The sequence below is a fragment of the Diospyros lotus genome, chromosome 14, assembly GCF_014633365.1.
Source record: "Diospyros lotus cultivar Yz01 chromosome 14, ASM1463336v1, whole genome shotgun sequence".
In the NCBI taxonomy this organism is placed as follows: Eukaryota; Viridiplantae; Streptophyta; class Magnoliopsida; order Ericales; family Ebenaceae; genus Diospyros; species Diospyros lotus.
Genome location: NC_068351.1, coordinates 2,772,176 through 2,795,138, shown reverse-complemented (window position 1 = coordinate 2,795,138; position 22,963 = coordinate 2,772,176). Strand labels below are relative to the sequence as shown.

Genomic DNA, 22,963 nt, shown 5'->3' with positions numbered 1-22,963 from the left:
GGGTAGGTGCAGGGGCGGCGTGAAGAAGAAGAAGAAGAAGGAAAGGAAAGGAGAAGAAGAATGGAGTTGCAGGAGTAGGAAGACGCAGGGAGAGGAAAAAGAAGAAGAAGAGGAGGAGGAGGAGAAGAAAATAAGAAAAGAAAAGGAAAGAAAAGAAAATAAGTGAAATAAAGGGATTTTGGAATTATTTCGGCGTGGGAAGTGATCAGGTACGTGGGTAAAAATTAGTAGAAGCACGTTATGTTTAAATTATAAATTTTTCGTGATTAAAATTAATTAATTTGGGTTCTGATTGTGTTATTTGTTAGGAAATGATTTAATTTGCATCGGGAGCTCGAGTGAGGTCAGAATCAGCTGGTTTCAGGCAAGCTCTCAACCCTCTCTTCCTGATCTTTAATTCCCGTGAAAGACCCCGTGATTTTCTATATTTTATCACCTCTCTTACTCTAATTCGGCACCTAACCTAATTTGATAAATTATTATTCATTTGTTTTAATTTAAATTAAATCCGAGACTTCTAGAGTTTTATTTGTTGTGTGCCTACGGGGGTTTGTACCGCCCCCACTCCTTTCGGGAATGATGTTGAACCAGTTTGGGGACTAGGTTCCTAGACGTGAAGGTTTATTTACGATTTTATTGGGTTTACTTACAGTTTTTCTCAGATTTATTTATGGTTCGGTTAGAGCTATCGAGTAGTGGGGCAAGGGTCGATTGTTGGTGACGTTGGGGTAGACTATGGTACGGCCCTGATGTGGATCGTCGGGTGGACACCCTTAGTCACTGGTCGTTGACCGGTGCCGGGCATTGCTGACTAGCTCTGCCGGTATGTGATTTACTGCATGAGTAGATGCATTGTATTATTGTTCATGATTTGGTATGCACATGGGTACGGGATGCATGTTGGGATATTCATTTATTGAGAATGCTTGGACACAGACATTCTAGCTTGGTTAGGTTGCATTCAGCGCGGCATATGCATGGCGTGTGGTTTACTATGTGGGCGGAGCATGGCCTGATGCCTGGATGTATGGGCGTCTTGTATCACGTTGATGCTCACTACGCCATTGCATTTCTATGTGCATTGCATGGATACTGGTAGTATTTAGTTCTCGGACGGGAGTACCGTTCTGAGGGAGCCTATGGCTCGGTTGTCGGGAGCACCGATGGATACGGGTGACGGGAGTATCGACCTGGGATTGTGCGCGCAGGTTTGTTGCAGATATTTGTTGCCTTTTAGGGCAGCGGCAGGTTGGTATGGGACTTGGGTGCTGTGTGTCTTGTGTGGGCCCCAAGGACCGGTATGTGCTTTTATTACGCTCTACTATTGTGTTGTAGCGTCTCATGGCTTGTGTGTACCTGGGGGTTTATTTTGGGAAGAGTTTTCTGGTTATGTTCAGCCTACAGCCTTTCTTTTCTTTATGCTTGCTAAGTCTCTCGACTCACTTTGTTTTTCCATCATTCCAGGTAGTGGCAACGTGGGCCATGGCAAGGGAGTTAGCTTTCGGTGGCAGAGTCGGTATGGTATATAGGCAGTCCTGTCAATCCCTATCCACTCTGATGTCTAAGTAGAATTTACTGTATTATTTTATACTGTGCCAGGTCTTTTCTCGAGTCTGGTGTATGTCGGCACATGAGTTTGTGTTTATTTATTTATCTTGTGACCGCTGTGTTAGCGAGGTACCCGTAGTGCACGCATGTCTTGAGCTTTGCTCCCGCTGTTCTTATTTTGTGTATGCATGCCAGGGTGGTCTTTGTCTGTGTTTATTACTTTTCTCCTCCCGTAGGTGCTCCCGTTCGGGTAGTCCGGGTGGTTGGAGATATCCGGGCGGGGGTGCTTACAGATATAGTTGTTTTGTGTATTAGTTGCAATTTGATTTTTGGTAGTTGCTTAAATTAGAATCCCGCATATCATGTATGGGGATTGCTTAAACTAAAACTATCATCATCTCTAATTGCAGTTAATAACAAACCCTTATATCTGAAATTAAATTAATGTTAGTAATCTTGTCTGCTAAAATTTGGGAATCAACGGGTTGACGCTAAAATTATTTTAACCCAAGTACTATCCAATTTCATATTCTTACGTTCAGTATTTATTTCAATTTCTGCCTTGCTTTATTTCCTAGTATATGTTGTCTAAAAAACCATAAAAACCTTGTTGCCAATTTGTCCAAATGCGTGTGCGCGTGTGTGTGACATTCTTTTTCTTTTGCCATAAATAAATCTCTTAGTGGATGACCTGGACTCATCCAGAAAATATAAATTTAAATTTGGACTACAATTGCACTCGTACACTGATGAGTATAAACCTCTCACCAAAATAAAGAAAAGAAAAATATAAAATTTTTATTGTGTTTTGTTTTGTGTTTTAATTGTAGGGTGAGAGTACAGCCAAATTTTAGCGCCGTTGCTGGGGAGATTGAGGCAAAAATAAAAAGAAAAAAAAATAAGAATAAGCATCTCCGGATAAATTTGGTAACTCTGTTTCTTTTTACTTTATTTGTGCATAGTGTATGATACTTAGGTCAAGTAGAACTATAGAATATCAATCAATCATGTCTCAACACAACGAGAACATGCCACTTGCACACAACATGTCTACACATGGTAGTGACCACGATGACTCTGATCCCATTGATCAGGAAATGATCAAACCCCTTAGAGAGTATCTTCATCCTCTTAGGCAGACAACTCCCTCATGCATTATTCTTCCCATCAACCATCACACGTTTAATTTCAAGTCTGACACCAATAATCTTGTGCCCACTAACTTTTATCATACCAAGAAATTTGTTTCCCATCTTAGGCTCGGTTTTCAGAAGATTGATTATTGTTCACATGGGTGTATGATATATTATAAGGATGACGAATCCGAGATGAGTTGTAAGTTTTGCGATCATCCTCGTTTCAAACCTGTAAGAAGTGGAAAGGGAAAATTTAAATAAATTTCTTATAAAATAATAAAGTATTTGCCTCTCATATCAAAACTGCAGAGAATATATACTTCCACGGTTACAGTTGCGAGCATGAGATGGCATCATGAAAATCGGAAGGAGCCCGGTGTATTGTCTCACCCGTCTGATAGGGAAGCATGGAAACATTTTGGTAAGAAATATCTTAACTTCTTCGTCTATCCTATAAAAGTGAGACTTGGTATTCGTGCAAATGGGTTCACTCCGTATGGTAAATCGAGTCTCCCGTATTCTTTTTGGTCAGTCGTTGTGACTCCATATAACTTGTCTCATGGATTGTGTTTGAAAATAGAGTTTCTTTTTCTGACTACTATTATTCCAGATCCATCAAATTCGAAAAATAAGATAAATGTCTTCTTACAGTCTTTAATTGATGAACTTAAATTGTTGTGGGACGAATCAGTTCTGACTTATGATATATCAACAAAGAATAATTTTTTGATGAAGACTGCTCTATTGTGGACCGTCAATGATTTTCTTGCATATGAAATATTATCTGGTTAGATGACATTGGGTAGATTAGTATATCCGTATTGTATTGAGAAAACTAATGCTTTCAACCTCAAGTATGGTGGAAATACATCATTTTTTTTTACTATCATAGGCAATTCTTTCCAATGGATCACGTTTTTCGAAGAAAAATACAAGTGCATGCATTTCAAAAAAAATAGAGTTAACAATTCTTCTCCACCACCATGATTAACTGGATATAACGTTTTTGAAAGAGTCTGTAATTTTTCATTTATCCTGCAACTACAAGACTGTGCGATATCTGGGTATGGTGTGGAGCACAATTGGACGAAATCAAGCATTTTTTGGGAATTGTCATACTGAAAAAATAATATGATCTGACACAACTTAGATGTTATCCACATTGAGAAAAATATTTTTGACAATCTTTTCTATATAATAATGGATTTGAAGGGTAAAAGTAAGGATAATACTGTTGAGGTTCAGAATTAGCCGACCGCGATTCATAGGCCCGCAATGAATAAATAAGCCCAAACACCAAGAGGAAGAACAAAGTAAAAGTAAAGACAAATGGAACGTAAGAAAATTTTACGTGGTTCGACCAGAACGATGCCTACTCCACGACTGTTCTCTGGGTATTCCGACAAAGTGACAATATGTTATTCTTCTTGTTATTCCCCCTACAATGCTATTTTTGACCCCTATTTATAGTAAGGGGTGTTTACAATTACATAATTTCTAAGAGTGCAAAAGTGATATTGTGGGGACAAAGTGTCCTTATCAATTCCATAAAATCAAGAGTGGGTTCCGTATTACCAAGGATCCGATTTGCCTCACATAAAGTGAGTGGGTCCCTTCCTCCGATTGTTCCGCATTCTTATTGTTATGCGAGCTGAATTGGTTTGACCGGCGAATTGTACGGTTAGGCTAGCGAGTTAGAAGTATCGCTAGTAGCTTGTTGGGTATATCGCTTAGAGCTCGCTAGGAGTTTGTTGGAAGCTCACTTGGTTCTGCGATTTGAGCTCGGGTTTCAGCGATGTGTGATTCTTTTCTAATGAGCTCGAGCTTATTGGGCTTTAGGTGATTAGGTTGGCCTGTTGGATCAAGCCCAACCCATAAGAAGTAATGCGGGAAATACTTGTAACAAATATCGAGACTAGAATGAACCTTAAAGAATATTGTAGACGAAAAAAGCTTGAACTAATATACTGTGGTGAGGGTAAGTATTGGAAACCCAAGGCCCAACACACGTTGACAAGGGAGCAGAAGTTAAGTGTTTTGACGTGAATAAAAGAATTTAAGCTCCCTGATGGATATGCTTCTAGATTGGGTAAATGTGTTGATATGAGAAAAGCAAAGTTATTTAGATTGAAAAGCCATGATTGTTATGTTCTCATGGAGGGATTACTTCCAACGGCATTTGCAGCATTACCAGATCAAATTTGGAATCTGGTAACTGAGTTATGCCAATTTTTCAAAGACATTTGCTCAACTGTATTAAGGATTGAACACCTAGATGTAATGGAATAAAACATACCGATCTTTTTATGCAAATTATAGCGTGTATTTACTCCGTGATGGTTTAACCCAATGAAGCATTAGCCAATACACTTAGTTTATGAAGCAAATATGGGGGGACCAGTACAATATAAATGGATGTATCTCTTTGAAAAGTATGTCTGACATAATTTGAACTGTTTATTTTTAAAAAAATAATTTTTTCCTATATTGAGGAGATCTTTGATTGATTTAGGTTCCTTAACATTTTAAAAAAGAAGGTTCGCAATAAATCTCATGCAAAAGGATCTATGTGTGAGACATATTTAATTGAGGAGACGTTTACATTTGGTTCATATTATTTTATACCAAATGTTTTATCAAAAAGGACGAGAGTCCATCGAAATGATGATGGGGAAGATTCTTTATATCCACAAATTTTTGTCTTCAATTATTTAGGCCGTATTGTTGGTGTAATGAAAATCAGGTGGATGGATAGGAAAGAGTTTGAAGTCACCAAATTATATGTCTTGATGAATACTGCGGATCTCAAAACTTATATCGAGTAAGAATTAAAATTTAAATGAATATATTTATAAGTTCATACTTGGTTCATATTATTTGGTGGATACTAGACTGTCTGAGCCCAATCTCGGCCCCCTTTCTGGTCCCAATCTTGGCCATCTCCTTAGGCCCAATCTCGGCCTTCTCTTTGGGCCCAATCTTGGCCCTCTCCTTAGGCTTAATCTCGGTCTCCTCTCATTGGGCCCAATTTTAGTTCTCTTTCTGGGCCCAACCTCGGCCCAGCGCCAGCCTGCCACGGCATCGTTACAACCCTCGTTGGGTATCCACGCGGTCGCCTAAAATCCTATCCTCATTAATAGTTGATCCCATCCACATTAATGAGGGTCCTGTGGCCACCATGCTATCACCTGGGTACCTCCACCGGCGCCGGATAGCTAGTCTCATCACCTGCAAACGCACGATGCATGCATCCAGGAAGATGTCTCATCCTCATATATCAGTCAATTCTTCTTAAAGCCAAGGTATGTTCTGACCTCTGACCTACTGATACACTTTCATTTCCTTACTCTCTTACTCACTCGAGTGTCGAAGTGCTTACAGGTGCCAGCCGCACCCTGGACGGACCCGTCGTTGGAGCCCGCTCCATGCAATTGCGATCATGCCTCTGATCATCCTCTTTTGGTCATGAAGGAACATCTTGATATTTTACTCTTGGAAATTAAAATAATTTTGATAATATCTAAATGTTATAAAAATCAATCTTTAAATCTAGGGCTATTAGCATAAAAAAGCCAAACGTTTTCGAGTTTTGACAATTTTATCCAATGCTTTCAATTTTGGCAAGAAGAGCCCAATTTCTGAAATTAGTTGCAATTTTAGCCAATGCTAAAATTAATTTTTACCGGCATGTGGCTTTGCTCAGATGGCATGCCACTTGGCATTTAATTTATTTTTTAATTTTTTTTCATTATTTTTTTAAAAAAATGCTCTTTTTAACATACACACTAACAAATATATATATACACGCACACACACAAAAATATATACACATACAACAACATATACACACACACACACAACAACATATACACACATAGGAAAAGTTCGATAATGAAGGCTGGAATAGTCCGATTGAAAAAATCCGATAATGAATGCCATAGAAGTTTAATAATGAAGGGTGAAAAAATCCGATCGAAGAAGTCCAATTGAAAAAAATCCAATAATGAAGGCCATAGAAGTCCGATAATGATGGCCGAAAAAGTTTGATTGGAAAAATTCGATAATGAAGGCTGTAGAAGTCGAATTAGAGAAGTTCAATCGGAGAATTCCAATCAAATTTCTCTGATGAAGGCCGTCGAATTTCATCATCGATCTCTCTCTTTCACCCCCTCTCTCTCTTGCCAGTGCTGCCGTAACCCCTACCACTGCTCAATCAACAGTCTGTCGTCCTCCCTCCCATCGTCAGCCACTGTATATATATTGTTGTGTGTATATATATATATGTTGTTGTGTGTATATGATTATATATATAAATGTTGCTGTGTGTAAACATTTATGTATGTGTGTGTATATATATGTTGCGAGGTGTGTATATAAATATATGTTGCTATATGTGTATATATATATGTTGTTATGTGTGTGTATATATATATGTTGTGTGTATGTGCAAAGAAGAGAAGATAGAGCATTTTTCTTTAGAAAATAAAGAAAAAAATTAAATGCCAAATGGCATGCCACCTGGGCAAAGTCATACGCTGGTCAAAATTGATTTTAGCATTGGCTAAAATTGCAACTAATTTCAGAAATTAAGCTCTTCTTGCCAAAATTGAAAGCATTGGATAAAATTGCCAAAACTCGAAAACTTTTGATTTTTTGGTGCTAATAGCCCTTAAATCTATATGAATGAGTTTGAAGCAAAGTTATGAAAATCAATCTTGATCTCTATAAGAAGTAAGGTCGAGTGTTTAAATTCAAAATATCTTTTTGATAATCTTAACTTGCTCTCAAAAGAAACAAAGTTAGGATATGTTAAGTGTTCAGTTTTTCTAAGTGAATAGTCAACTATGTATTTATGCTTTGTCGACTATGCCTGTGAATAGTCGACTATGTATTTATGCTATGTCGACTATGTATGTGAATAGTCAACTATGTGTCTATGCTCTGTTGACAATGTCTGTGAATAGTTAACTATGTGCTAAGCTTACGTCGACTATGGCCAAGCTTTTGTCGACTATGTTTCGTTCTGTTGACTATTGTGCAGGTTCTGTCGATTATAAAATTTCTTCTGTCGACTATGTATGTGTATGATGTTATAAATTTTCTTCATATTTTGGATGTGTCGACTATGTGAAAGTATTTGTCGACTATCAGTAGATTTGGTTGGACAACTTTCGACTATGCTTACTTGTCAGTCGACTATGCCTTAGTTTCATTTGAAAATATAGTTGACTAACCTCTTTTGTCTGTCGACAATTTGTTTCTCAGAAATTTGTAACGGCTAGTTTTTTTGAAATCTCCAACGACTCAAAAATGGCTAGTTCGAGCAAAGCTCTTGGGATGCATATAAATACAAGTCCTGGATGAACTTGAGAAGGCTAATGGACGGGAATGAGTTAATCTAAAGATTACAAATTTTTTTATTCGAGCTTACAGTATTTGTGCTTTCATTGTTATATTTTTCTCTCTAAGGTTTCGTTCTTTTATTGTTAATATATTCTTAAGCCTTATTTTCATTGTGGGAAAACTTGTAACTAAGAGTGTTAACTCTTAACTTCTCTCTTTCATTTGTATCATTTTTATTTTCCTAACTTGTTGTCCTAAAGGACTTGTTATTTGAAACAAGGGGTTGAAATTCCTAACTAGGTGTTAGAGGACTTGCTTGTATAAACTAGAGATTTATAATTTCCTAGTCTTGGACTAGAGGGCCTACTTGGTTAAGTAAGAGGTTTTAGTGGATTGCTTGCAAAATCTTTAGTGAGGAGTTAAGGTAGTGGATTAGGCTTGAATTTAGCCAAACCATTATAAATCCTTGTTTCACATACTTATCTTTGTTCATTTGTTATTTTATATGCTTCACATTTTAAATTACTAAAATCTCAATTTGTATAAAAAAGTTTTTCAAGTTCAATTAAGTTTTTAAAATAACCAATTCATCCCCCTCTTGGTGTGTGCCATAGCACCTTTCGGTCTAACAACACTATACTCTTCTTTTCATCCATTTGTCTTCTCTATCGTCGCAACCTCCAGCCTCTATCGCCACATTCTCTATGTCTGTTGTCGTCGTCATCCGTCATCCAATGTCGTCTTCCATCGCCATCTCCCCAACCTGTCCCTTCCAACCCATCACCGTCGCCTCTATCTTCTCTTTCGTTATCTCCATCATCGCCTCCTCTCTCTGTTGCTGTCGCTGCCATACCCTTCTCTGTTCCCTATATATATAACATATATATTTAATATATATTCAAGTATATTGTATTAATATATTTAACATTTTTATAAATTAAACTTAAATTTAAACATAAAATATTATATTAATATATTTTTAATAATTATATATAATTTATTAACATTTATTTTTATAAATTTTATTTATATTATTTAATAACATATATATTTTTATCTTTTTCCTTAAGTTTCAATAATTTATTAATTTTTTTAATTTAAATATATAACTATATAAATAATAATTTAAATTATATTTATACAAATATGTTATCAATTTAAATGCTATATAACTTTTAAATACATTCTAAAAATAAACCGTAAGCCAAACAGCCGCGAAAACGCTTATAAATCGTAAAAATAAACGGTAAGCCAAACAACCGCGGAATACGCCGATCGAGAGGTTCGATCTTCCTCTTCCCCGCGCTGGACAGTTGTAAGTTGCCATGTGAGTGGCCCCAAGGAAGATCGAACCTCTCGATCTTCGAAAGCGAGTACCAAAATACCAAAATACCAAGAAAATTGTCTTCACGATGGAGCCCAGAAGATCTGTACAGCCCTCAACGGCCTAATATCTGGCAAAAATCAACCCTTCCCCACCACCAAATTCCAACCCTAGCTTTACCCACCATCAAACGACTCTCTCCTACAGAAATTCAAGAACACAGGCTCACAGGAACCTCTGTTACGATTGCGATGAAGTTTACATACCAGGACATCGCTGCAAACGGCACTCCAGATGAACTTGAAGTTTCACTTCATGCAATGACAGGAGCCTCGACTCCGCAAACGATGCGGGTGCAAGCCACATACAGGGTCGTCCTCTGATGATGTTAATTGACACTGGTAGTTCCCATAGCTTCATAAACAAAGCTTGGGTATCACCATGCGGCATAAGGAGTGAGGAAAGTGAGTGCCTGAAAGTGATGGTATATCGAATGGTGAGAAGATTCAATGTGTGGGGCGGTTTCACAGCGCCATTATCTGACCACAAGGTAGTGAATTCCCAGTAGAGTTTTGGGTCATCGAATTAGGAGAATACGATGCTGTATTGGGTACACATGCAATGGTTGAAATTACTAGGGCCAATTGTGTGGGATTTTGCACAGTTGACCATGACCTTCCAATGGCGCGGAACACAAGTGCAATTGAACGGGGGTTCGACCATGACGGACTGCAGCTGTAGAAGCTATAGGAAGATGATGAGGTTTTTCGTCTAAAACGGTCAATTGGTGCTGCTTTTTCTTTACGGGTTTAAGTGTCCTATTTTATTAATTCAATTTAATAAATACATAGGGCTAACTCTAATTCTTTATTTTGTTACTTATTATATTATAAATAATTAACTTTTCATTTTAATTTTAAATTAAAAATTATATTTGTTCCAACTACACTTTTTATTCTTTCATTTATTTAACACACTATTTTATTTATTTAATAATAAAAATATATTATTTAATTAATATTATGATATTAAATTTTAATAATCAAATACACATATAACAAAATTAATAATCAAATACACAAATCAATAACCACATACAATATCACTCTTCCAATACACAAATAAATAGAAAATTCACCAAAATCACAAACCCAATTTTGATTATGCAAAACGATGAACAACACGTCGCTCATTTTGGTTGTCATTGTCAATACCTCTGTTGGTCACTATCACTCTAGGATTCGATAGTCTTCTCCCTGATTTCATCTTTTGCCACGCCTGCAACTTGTCTTTTTCGAATCTGTTGGTTGTCGTATCTGGAAGTTATCTTCTCCGACCGATTTCATCATTTGTTGCATCTGGAGAAAAGATGATAAAGATGGCTTGGACTCAGTGCCGTACCTGAGATTTCAGGGCCCTGAGTCGAAATGTAAAAAATGGGCCCCCAAATCATAGTGTACATTCAAATTTTATTTTTCATAATAAAATATAAAAAAAATATTCATATCATATGAGAATAAAATTAAAAAATTTATAACTGATCAATTAAAAATTATTCTCCTTACAATTTTGGAAGCAAAAATATTAATCAAATTTACATAATCAAGTTGTTCGCCAAAAATTTTTGTATCTGCGTTCAACAGATTTTTTTGAGGGGAGGATTGATGAGAGATTTACTATTTTGACAAAGGGGCAAAATAGTAATTTTATTTCAAATTTATGGGCCCCCTAAATATGGCAAAATCATGGGCCCTGAGATAATGGGCTCTTGAAATTGGCTATAGGTCCGAGCTTGCTTGGACTAAATCGATCACCAAATCTAACGAGTGTATTAGCCTAAATCAATTGCCAAACCTATTGAGAATAACAGCTCTACATACAAATAACATTTCCTAAGTGTTATATATGAGACATGGTGTTATTATTGCATATTTTATATATTTCTATTAAATACTATTTTAACTTTATTAGATAGTAATGCAACTTCTATGGCCTTCCAAAAGCTTCAAGGCCACTAGCAAACATAGAAGCAAAACCTGCAACTTTATTTTTCTTCGGGGCCAATCCAATCTCAACAACGGCGGTGCCATCCTCGGAATCTGAAAGAGAGAAAGCTCCAGTTCTGTCAATGGACGTCACCTCCACTTTCCTCGGTCTCCCCCACCCAAAATCGACCTTGTAGAACTCAAACCGAGGTGACCTGCAATGGAGAAAACTTTATCTATCGATATCGGAGATGATGGTCTACCAAACAGGGGGCGGATCTAGGAATTTAGGTTAGGGGGGCTGAAATTTAAAAAATTAATGTAATAAAATTTTTATGTAATTAAAAAGTCAATACAACATTAAACTTGTGCTCGACGAGATTTTAAAACAAAAAATTTATTAAACTTATGTTAAATTGATTTTGCTCACTATGAATTGAAATATTTTTACTAGTGTGATCATCTCTCTTTTTTGAAAAAAAATAATAATATTTTTCCTTTCTTATTGTTTCATTCTAAATTCTAAGGATACACAAACAAAAAATAACACAATTTAATAATCTAACAATTAAAATATTTAATTCAAATTTTGAGGCAAATGAAAGTCTAATACAACAACTGTATTTCTAGAGTTTAAACAAGAGAAGACAAAAGTATGGTCGATTCAAATATTCAATAACAGATTCACAATAACAAATTTTAGGCTTCCAATAACAAATTTCAGATTTCCAGCCAAGCCAATTTCTAAGATCCTAACTAAATGTAGTAGTCAAATAGGTAAGCAGACACAAAATTAGCAAAAAATTACTTACTTAAAACTTGAAAAAAGGCAGTGATTTCAACAACAAATCAAGCATAAACAAAAAAAAAAAAAAATGGGCGAAAAATAAAAAAACTATCTACATTTAGCTATCAATCGAGAGAATCAAACAATAGAAAGAATAGAAAACATACCTGGGCAGCTGGGCTCGAATGAAGCAAATCTGGAAGCTTGGGGGGGTAAAACGAAGACCAGAATCAGAGGCAGGGCAGCGAGCAAGAGGGCGAAGCCGACTGACCGAGCGAGCATGGGGGCGAGGGCGAGCGAAAGCAAGAGAGAGGCAATCAGGCAGAGAGCGAGGGCGAGAGGCAGTGAAGGCGAGCGAGAGCGAGCGCGAGAGAGAGAGAAAGGCAGCGAGAGCTGGAGGGCGAGCGAGAGAAAAAGAGGCAGAGAGCGAGGGCGAGCGAGAGCAAGAGAGAGGCAGAGAGCGAGGGCAAGCACGAGCGGACGAACAAGAGAAGAGGAGGCAGAGAGCGAGAGGCAGCGAAGGTGAGCCGTGAGCGAGAGTGAGAGCGAGATCGAGAGAGGAAGGAGAAGAGAGGTCGAGCGAGGCGTGGCTTGCAGGCAAGTGGGTGGGCTGGAATGATTTTGGGTGGGCTAATACTAAATAATTAAAATATTTACTCTACAAATTTTATTTTGGTTGTGGGCTGTCCAGGACAGCTCACATATAGATCCGCCCCTGTTACCAAATATAAGATCTTGGGCTGCTTTCAAATTTGCATGTTTCAGATCATCTATGGCTTCACCGATTACTTTGGCTGCCATGGCCACTCCATCTTCTCCTAGCAAGCCATCCACATCTGCGGTTGGACAGCAACCCACAACGCAGTTCCCGAAATATGTTGAAGGCACAGGAGGGTTTAATCGAGCCCTGCAATCCGCAGCGAACAGAAGCTGAGCTTTCTCACCTCCTCGCATTCCATGGAGCTTGATTAAACAAACCCAAACGAAAGCACTGATTGCTGTGAAGTGTGACAAATGAACATCAGTCTGTTGATTCCTCTCCAGTCTGGCTCGTACTTGTTAGAATGAATATAGGACTCAAAACAGAAACCAAGGAGGCTCTGATAATGTTTGAATAGACATGTGATCATTTGAAACAATGAATATTTTATGGCTTAATTAATCCAAGGGTACCCAGTTCTTGAGGGTCTCTATGTTGGCACGTGTGAGTTGGAATGTGACAAAGGCGTCATCACCCGGAGATTTCAAGTCCATGAGCATGAGACTCTTATTGTTTGGTCCGCCTTGATCCAGCACCCTATTTAGCATAGCTCTTTCTTGATCCTCAGAGAGAAAGGCCCGGCCATAGAATGGTTGATCCGCCATGGAATTAGAAGACGAACAAATCGAAGCCCACGAATTCATGAACATGGTTGCGGTCTTCCCGTCCACCACAAAGTGGTGCGCACTGTAACCAACGGAAAACCCCGAGTTCGAGAAAAGAGTGACTTGCAAAGACAGAGCTGGAACTCTCGGGTGAGAAGATGGAAGGTCTAGTAGATGAGAATGGTACTCTGTCGCTTCACGGAAGCTGGATTTGTCAGAGAGATGGTGGAAATCGACTCCGAACTGGGCAACGGTGAGCGAGACAACATTGCCGTCGGAGTATTGGATTACCAGTTTGGAGGGTAAGAGAGAGGGATTGCTTCAATCTTGGAAGAACGGTGACGGAGAAAACAGTGGTCGTGCCAAGATGAGAGGGTAATTCGTAGAAGAACAAGCATTGGGTTGGAGGAAATCTCAACCAGGGTGTTGGGTTTGTGTTTCCTAATGAGGCCCAAGGCGATGGCTATGGTTTGGGTTAGCTTCATAGGTTTTGGCCCGGGATTGAAGCGACAATTCAAACACCTTTATTGGCAGCCCAAATAGAAGTTGGGCCATAAGTCTTTAACCCTCTCTTTAGAGGAGATTTGCACAAGGGAGGGAGGAAGCCCAAGTCCATTAGCCCATTTCTCTTGTGCCCTAAGGCTTTAATATAAAAGGATTTATTCTTTCCCCTTTTTGTGCCCTATGTGTGTGGCAGCCGATTGTGTTCTCCCTCATCTCCTATTTGGCCGATCATGCTTTGCTTCCCTTTCCATGCTTAGTCGATTCTCCATGGTTGCCTTTCCTTCTCGGTCCGATGCTTCTTTCCTTGTTGAGTGCCGCACTTTACTTGTGCGTTGAGGCTGTCCATCAATGGCATTTGCGACGTTTATTTAGTTTGAGTTGATGTCTTCTCCTTGGGTAAGTTTTTCGGCTATTGTTGAACCCATATCTTCGTGATTACTCTATGTTCCTTAGTGGATCCTACTGTGTGTGGAAGTTTGTGTGGCTTGGGTGAGGGATGTCGATCGGCCGAGAGATTTGGGGGTTTGAGGGCTTCGATTCTTGGGAGTTTTGGGCTCTTTTGTGGCTTGGTGTCCCTATTCGTTGGTTGTTGCCTAAGTAGTGATTGAACAAGCCTAGATCTGAGCCTTGGAATAGTCTTCATGACTGCCATTGTAGCCAAAACAAGGAGTTTAACATTCTGTTCTTTGTGTTCTTTGTTTTGGTTAAATCTGGTTCGGTTTTTTTGATTGCACTAACCCGTTTGTTTTTTAGTAGATTTTTTGCAACAATTGGTATCAGAGCCTCGTGTGGCTCTTGGGTTGTGCGAAATCAACACCTAATTAGGAAAACTCTATGGTTTTCTCGGTCAATTTTACACAGTAAGAGTTTTAGGGTTATGTTGAATCCGAATCGTTTATCTTCAATTGCTTTGTGCAGTGGGTGATTCAAGGTAAACCAACCCCGTATTCGTGATCGTCCGACCAAGTAGCATCTCCCTGACCGGTGCGTACCAGCCTACTCACCGGCCTGCAACGGTGCGTGTAGTTGCAAGCTGCAAGGCGTGGAGGCAGGCAGAGGCAGTGGTTCCAACCATCTTCTGTTTACGGATTGTTAAAAACAATCCGCTCGGTGAGAAATTTCCAAACTCTATTTCCATTTGTAGCAACTAGCAAGTCATTGTGTGGGGGTGGCCATTAAGTTTGGGGTTATCTTATGGTGGTAACCATTACTTATTGCTAGAATTAGGATTATCTGTGATTTTCTTTGTGCTAGCATAACCTATTTTGGTGTTGTTAAGTCTTGCTTAGTGTTGAGCCAACTTGCTCATATTAATTAAGTTTTGATGATTAACAAAAATATTTTTATGATATAAATGTATTTCTTTCTCGTATAAAAAAATAAATTTATTTTGAATTAAAAGTAGGTATAAAAAGTAAATTTATTTTAAATTAAATGTGAATTCTCTTTAAACATGTTTTCTTCTTTTGATTGTTTATGTCTCAAAAGTTTATGTTTGAATTTTTATTTATTGATAAATACTTTTATTACTTATGCAAAAAGTATATTTATTTTGAATTAAAGGAGAATTACTTTTAGACATGTTTTCTTTTTTTCATACAAAGAGTAAATTTATTTTGAATTAAAGAGAATTGATTTTAGATATGTTTTCTATTAGTCATGCAAAAAGTAAATTTATTTTGAATTAAAAGAAATTACTTTTAAACATGTTTTCTTATTTTAATCATTTATGTTTTAAAAGCTTATATTTAAATTTTCAAATCTTGATTTCTCATGCAAAAAGTAAATTTATTTTGAATTAAAGGTGAGACATGTTTTCTTATTGTTTGAGAAAGTTTAAACATTTTTTGAATTTTAAATTTTATATTAATAATTTCTTTAATGGCTAAAATACTTATAAATACCCCCAAACTCATTTTTTGAATATCCATTGCACATATTGCATATCCAAAACTCCCCAAAGCTCTTAAGCTAATTTTCAAGCATTCCAAGGCTTTGAAATATTCATTGTTCATCCACCGAAAAGACACAAGGCAAGAGGAGAAAAAGAGATCGCAAAGCCGAATCCGATATTCTCCATTCAAACTGAGGTCACTGTTTATTTATTTATTTCAATATTATTACCTTATATAATTTGTTCTTAATTGCTTATTTGTGTCCAAATGTAGATAAATTATTTGTAATATTTAAATTATTATCGAGTATTGTATAGGTTTCTTAGATCCGTTAAAATTTAGGTGAATCTAGTTTCCAATGTAAGGTAAGAAAAAAACCTTAGTGTAGTGGTTGCCTGGAATCCATTGTAATTTAGGTGTGCATCCAATTTTCAAGGTGAGTTAGTGTGAAAAACTTGGTGATTTTGATTTAGTGGAACCCCAATGGTGGTTAGACATTGGGAGAGTAGATTAGGTGTATGTGAAAACACCGAACCATTATAAATTATGTTGTGCCTCATGATTAGTGGTTAATTTTATAAAAAATTTGTTATAATTATACCCTTCTTTTGATCTTAAAAATGGTTTAAATTAGATATTAATATATATTTTATGGTTATATGCAAGTTTAAATTGAAAGATGAATGAAATGAAATTCTAAAGTAAATAATAATAATATATAAAATTATATATAATACATATACATCATTATATGCATGCATGTAATATATATATATAATATAATCTAATATATATATGTGCCATGTGTAACACATATATATATAATATATAATTTATTAATAACATTAAATTATTATTTTTTTTTAGGCATGAAGAAATCAAGTCCATAAAGAATTCAAGCCCATGAAGACTTAAAGTCTAAGAAGAATTCAAATCCATGAAGAAATCAAGTCCATGAAGAATTCAAATCCATGAAGAAATCAAACCTATGAAGAAATCAACCCCATGAAAAATTAAAGTCCATGAAGAATTCAAGCCCATGAAGAATTAAGGCCCAATTTGAGCAACCCATGGAAGATATTATTTGGAGAAGGCCTAAGGATTATTTTTAATCCTAATAAAGATTAAAAACCAATTTATAGAAATCTATTTTTATTTTTTATGTGAGAGCTTTATTAGGTGTGTTTTTTAGCTAAAATCCATTTAACTATTAGGTGGATATTATAGTTAAAATCCATTTAACTTTATGAGTGCTTTATTAGGTATGTATTTTAGCTAAAATCCATTTAATATTAAGTGTGTATTATAGCTAAAATCCATTTAACTTTAAGTGTGTGAGTGCCCATTAGATATAATTATGTCTAGTTGAATAATTGAAATTGTGTGGTTTGTATTACATCTTGTGGCCTATAAATAGATCACTTGATTGCATTTGTAAGTGTGATTATTATTCTTGAATAAAAGTTTAGTTGTTTCCTTATAATTCTCTCTTTGAGAATTGTTCTTGTTTTTTCTCATTTTCTTTAGTACTTTCTCTTATAATCTTACTTTTTTTTCTTTCTTCTTTTAAATTCTTATGTCATTTATTATTACTTTATTATTCACCGCCTAAATGGCCGGTTAATTTGTGCCTTTAAATTTCTGCAATTTTAATTCTTGTCATTTAATTATTCACCGCCTAAATGGCCGGTTAGTTTATGCCTTTAAAATTCTGCAATTTTAATTCTTGTCATTTAATTATCCACCGCCTAAATGGCCGGTTAGTTTATGCCTTTAAATTTCTTGTCATTTAAATTCTGTTATTTAAATTTTGTCATTTAAATTTATGTCAATTAACTTTCAAATAAAAATGAGTAGTTAAATCTAATCTTGGGTTAAGGCAATGACAGTGTCCAACGCCAATGATTCCCAAAAAAAACTGCGCTTTAAATAAATAACATTAATTTAAATTTCAGTATGAGTGTGTATTAATTATTAAAAAATCACTAGGTTTAGATTGGAGCGTAAGCCTAATTTAGAGCTTTCATGCCATGTATGAGAGTTACTAGAACTAGAAACGCTATCATACCTAAACCCAGATGATTAATTTAGTTGTTTTGTGTATTAATTGCAATTGGATTTATGGTGGTTGCTTAAATTAGAATCTCGCATATCATGTATGGGGATTGCTTAACCTAGAACTATCATCATCTCTAATTGCATTTAATAACAAACCCTCATAGCTGAAATTAAATTAATGTTGCTAATCTTTTATACTAAAATTTGGGAATCAACGGGTTGGTACTGAAATTGTCTTAACTCAAGCACTATCCAAATTCATATTTTTACGTTTAATGTTTATTTCAATTTTTGCCTTACTTTATTATCTAGTATCTGTTGTCTAAATAAAAACCATAAAAACATTATGTTATCAAACCATCTAAATGCGTGTGCGTGTGTGTGACATTCTTTTTCTTTTGCCATAAATAAATCTCTCAGTGGACGACCTGGACTCATCCAGAAAGTATAAATTTAAATTTGGACTACAACTGCACTCGTACACTGACGAGTATAAACCTCTTGCCTAAATAAAGAAAAAAAAATATAAAAGTTTTATTATGATTTGTTTTTATTGTGTTTTAATTGCAGGGTGAAAGTCAGGAGCAGGACATAGGAGTAACTGTCTTAAGGAATGGAGAAATAATTGAGAAACTTGATGCCCCTAGGACAGTACACCCTTTGGTGCAAGAAGAGAGAGTGGTTGATCACAGTGAGGTAGATGTCAATGAAGCCTTGGAGGAAGAAAAAGACCAAAATGATGTAAGAAAAGAAGAAATCTGGGAGGAAGAAGAGGATAAAATTCGAGAGCCAAAATGTGAAAAAATCATAAGTTTATCCACATTTACCCCTCAATTTCTATCTTTTAGGTTAGTCGATATTATTGAGGATCAAATTAAACCAAACACGTGTGAGATGTTTGTGCAAATTAATGTGCCATACGCGGATATAATAAAACCAACACCTCCGGACGATATATTTTCAAAATATATATGTGCATTCATGAGAAAAATCAATTTATATAATTTTGAAAATAACTTTAAAAGTGGTGTAGTGAATGGGAGATATTATACGATTAGGTGGGCAATCACTCATTTGATCCTTAATTGGAAGAAAAGAAAAAAAAATTCTAAAAAAAAATAAAAATATAATAAAATAATTTTATATATACATATAAGTTGTTCCTTTTCTGCATTACTTAACTAGTGTTTCTCTATGTGCAGTCTAAATAAAATTTCTCCATACGAGTTTATGTATTGAAGACCACCAGGTATGCCTATCTTCTATCCTTTTATTGCCAATTGAGAACAATGCGCAATTTAAGTTGGGGGGTAAGGTGTCTACAAAATTTTACCTAAAAAAAAAACAAAAATTAAAACAAAATTAATTAAAAAAAATTGAATTGAGAGAGACAGAATTGACGCTGGTGGTAGCCATCTTTTCTTGGGCAGTGCAATCACACTGCCCTATAAAGAAAGAAGGCACACTGCCAAATGTTGAAAACAGAGGCGCCGAGCGTTGAAAAAAAAAAAGGCACACTGCCAAATGTTGAAAAATGAGACGCTAAACGACGTCAAGTCTGACGGTGCAATTATGGCATACCTCGAGTCGAGTGTAGAATAGTGATGCCCATTGCTCTATAAGAGACTCCATATGTGTATGAGGCAAGTCACCCCTCTTGAGCTCAATCTTCTCTCATTTGTGTTATTCTCCAATCAGGTACTCTCATCCCTTTTGTAAAGTTTATAGTTCTTTACTTTCTTCTTAGTATAATTTTTTTTTCTTTTAAAAAAAAAATGAATCTTTATCTCTCAAAAATTCACAAGTACTATCCATCTCTCTCGCAGAATGATTTGAAAAAAATTTATGCTGCTAGGTGTGAAAGACTTAGGCTGTTGATGCGTAATAACATCCCTGAAGATATTCGTTGGCTGATCGAAGCAAAAGTTCGATTAGCTGGTGAAACTTCACATAGTTTTAAGTATTTTCCAGGCTTAGGGAAGAGTAGTTTTGCGAAGAAAAGAAGAGCGAAAAGAGTGAATGGTTGTTACAAATGTGCTCGATGGACCTGTAACACACGATGCAAATCTGTGGGGTTTACGTCCATAAATCGAGAAGATAAAATTAGTTTCATAAAGGATGGACTGAGTAAGGAGTCTTTGGATGATATCCGATTGACTGTTGAGACGCATCCATGTGGAATAGTGCAAAGAGAACTTCTTGCTTTATGGACCCAGTTCAGAAGTGACCACCAACGCTATAGTCTTGGGAATCTGACTAAAAACGACCCTGTTTGCCAATCTATAAGAAAATTGGATGGGAAGCTTATCCCCGCTTCATAGAAAGTGTTTAAGCCGTTTCTGGACGTAAAACCAGAGGAAGATGTGAGCCACAATCACAACTACTTATACATACGCATGATTTTTGTTTATATTTATTTCTTGTTGAATTGTTGTATAGCTACTTTTGATCGCCAAACTTCTTTTCAAGACATACAAAAGGAACAAACATGGAAGGCCAGTTAGTTCGTCGAATCAATACCATATGTGTACTTTGTGGCTCTCAACTTGGGAGCGATATTTGTTACGCACTTGCAGCGAGCGAACTTGGTAAAAAATTAGGAGAGAAAAAAATTAATTTGGTATATGGAGGGGGAAGTCGTGGATTGAATGGTTATGTTTCACAAGCTGTACATCTTGGAAATTCATCTGTGGTAGGTGTAATGCCAATCCCTTTAGCTGAACCACATATTTTCGGAATTACACGCGGTCAACTTATAGAAACGACTTCTATGTCTGAGCGCATGGCTTGTAAGATTTATCAGTCAGATGCCTTCATTGCTTTACCAGGAGGTTTTGGAACACTTGAAGAAATCTTTTGTATAATCTCCTGGGCCAAGAGTAATCTCCATACCAAACCCATTGGACTTTTAAATGTTAACCATTTTTTCGATGGGTTACTCTCTTTTCTTGATCAGGCTGTGGACCAACAGTTCATTTCTCGTTCGGCAAGAAAGATTCTCATTTCTGCATCCACCATTGATAAGCTGCTAGAGAAATTACATACCTATATTCCACAGTACGATCCTCATGAGCCTCGGATAGATTGGTCTAAGGCAATTAGTAACAAGCGCCAAAGGGGTCCGATTAATTTAGATTTATCACTGTGAGAAATGCTCTTTATTAAGATGGCTGAGTAAGGAGTACTTTTTGTACTCTTCAGACGCATTTAGTTATTGTACACCTTGCAGGATTTTTCTTGGTTGTGTTCTTTAAAAAAAAAAAAAAAAAAAAACTGTGGAATATTGTTAGCAAAGTCTTTGATAAGGTGGCTGAGTAAGGAGTACTTTTTGTACTCTTGAGACGCATTTTGCTTATCTTATGACTTGCATGAAATTTTTATTTTGGTGTGAAAATATAAATATATATATATATGGTGTGCTCATTTGTTGTTTAAGTTTTAGCAGTTCACAGCAAATCTATGGACTTGTGGAGTTACAGGTATTCTTAACAACCCTAATTTATTACTGCAATTCAAGTTGGGGGGTGTAAGGTTTAGTTATGAATTATTTGGTTCATATTTAACTGTGAGTTTGCTATTGCTAGTTTGTTGTCTTGTATGAATTGATTATCTTTATCTGCTCTTATTAAAAAAAAAAAATTGTGTTTTAAATAATGCTATTCCTAAAGTTTTGAAGTTATGCACTGATAGCCGGTTAAGTTTGCAATACGAAACATGAATGCATTGATTTCTTATTTGAAAACGTATGTGCATTAGAATAAGTAATTTGCATTCATCGGGGATTCAAAATTTAAAAAATTGGTTATCGGTCATAAAGTCAAAGGTAACAGTAATTAACTGATTAGTACATTGTATGATCCCTCAACAGAAGTGGAGACTATTACCCAAGTAAGTGTTTGAGCCTAATAACCATTAATTCTGAGTGAAATAACACTTACTCTAAATATGCTCTCTTGTTTATCTTATCTTTTCAATGGCTTCAAAATATCAATTCGCTTTGAATGTCTAGTATGATAGCGGATGAATTTGACTGGTTTCAAACTTCGACTTAGATGACTGAGAAGCATGATAGGGGGATCAATTTCTTTCAGTTTGAGCCTATTAAACCTTTTTCTTTCTTTAAATTAACCTCCCTTGCTATCCCATTTGAGCCATTTGTAGTACAATTTCTTTCGTTACTCTCGGTTAACCCATAACCATATGAATTTTATCCAACCTGGTGTGATTTTGGGAATTAATCTGTCTTTCTATTTTCATATTTAAAGAGAAAAAGAAAAAAAGAGAAAAAAAAAAGAGAAAAAAAAAGAAGAAAAAGAAAAAAAAAAAAGGGGCAAATTCTCTTAGCTATTCAGCATAACTGTTTCAAAATAAATGCTAAAAAAAAAAATATCCCGACATACCCTTTGCACACTCTACATTTTCTTTGACAACCCGTATTAACCTTATAGCCCCATTACAACCTAGTCTGGTCCCTGTTGATGCTATAAATCATGTGATCTCAGAATTCGAGTTTGGAGTAGGGAATCATGTTTAAATTCAGAAGTTACTCATCTAGAGCATTATTCCAATCATGAAGCTATGTCAATTTCCTTGTTCTTTCATGAAAATACGTTCCTTGTATTTGGGATGACACCGAGTTTTGAACTTGTTCTGCATTTACTCTTATAACGGTGCACCCCCTTGTGTGTACACCTGAGGAATCCTTTTTATTGGAGAGAAAATCCATAGTGAGATTTGAAGTCAAAACTTTGAGGGAGTAAGTCTGTGTGTTGGTTATCCTAATTTCTATTCCTGAGATTGTATGACCTTTAACCAAAAATTTGATTTAGAATGCTAAATTATTTATTCAATTTTATGCATTTCGGTTTCGAATTTGAAATTTTTACATTCATACAGTTATTAAAACTTGACATGTGTATAGTCTGATTGCTAAGGGACTAGCAATGTTTAAATTGGGGGGTATGATTAGTGGTTAATTTTATAAAAAATTTGTTATAATTATACCCTTCTTTTGATCT

At 36.0% G+C, this 22,963-nt stretch overlaps 1 protein-coding gene across 1 annotated transcript; it reads right to left on the bottom strand.

Moving 5' to 3' along the window:
• Nucleotides 1–11,337: 11,337 nt before the first annotated feature.
• LOC127790112 (phenolic glucoside malonyltransferase 2-like) lies at nucleotides 11,338–15,130 on the bottom strand. Its single transcript, XM_052319403.1, has 4 exons — nucleotides 14,997–15,130; nucleotides 13,297–13,693; nucleotides 12,818–13,086; nucleotides 11,338–11,551 (listed from the first exon to the last, which is right to left on the bottom strand). The coding sequence occupies exons 1-4, from the start codon at nucleotides 15,128–15,130 to the stop codon at nucleotides 11,338–11,340; spliced, it is 1,014 nt and encodes a 337-aa protein (XP_052175363.1).
• Nucleotides 15,131–22,963: the final 7,833 nt, after the last annotated feature.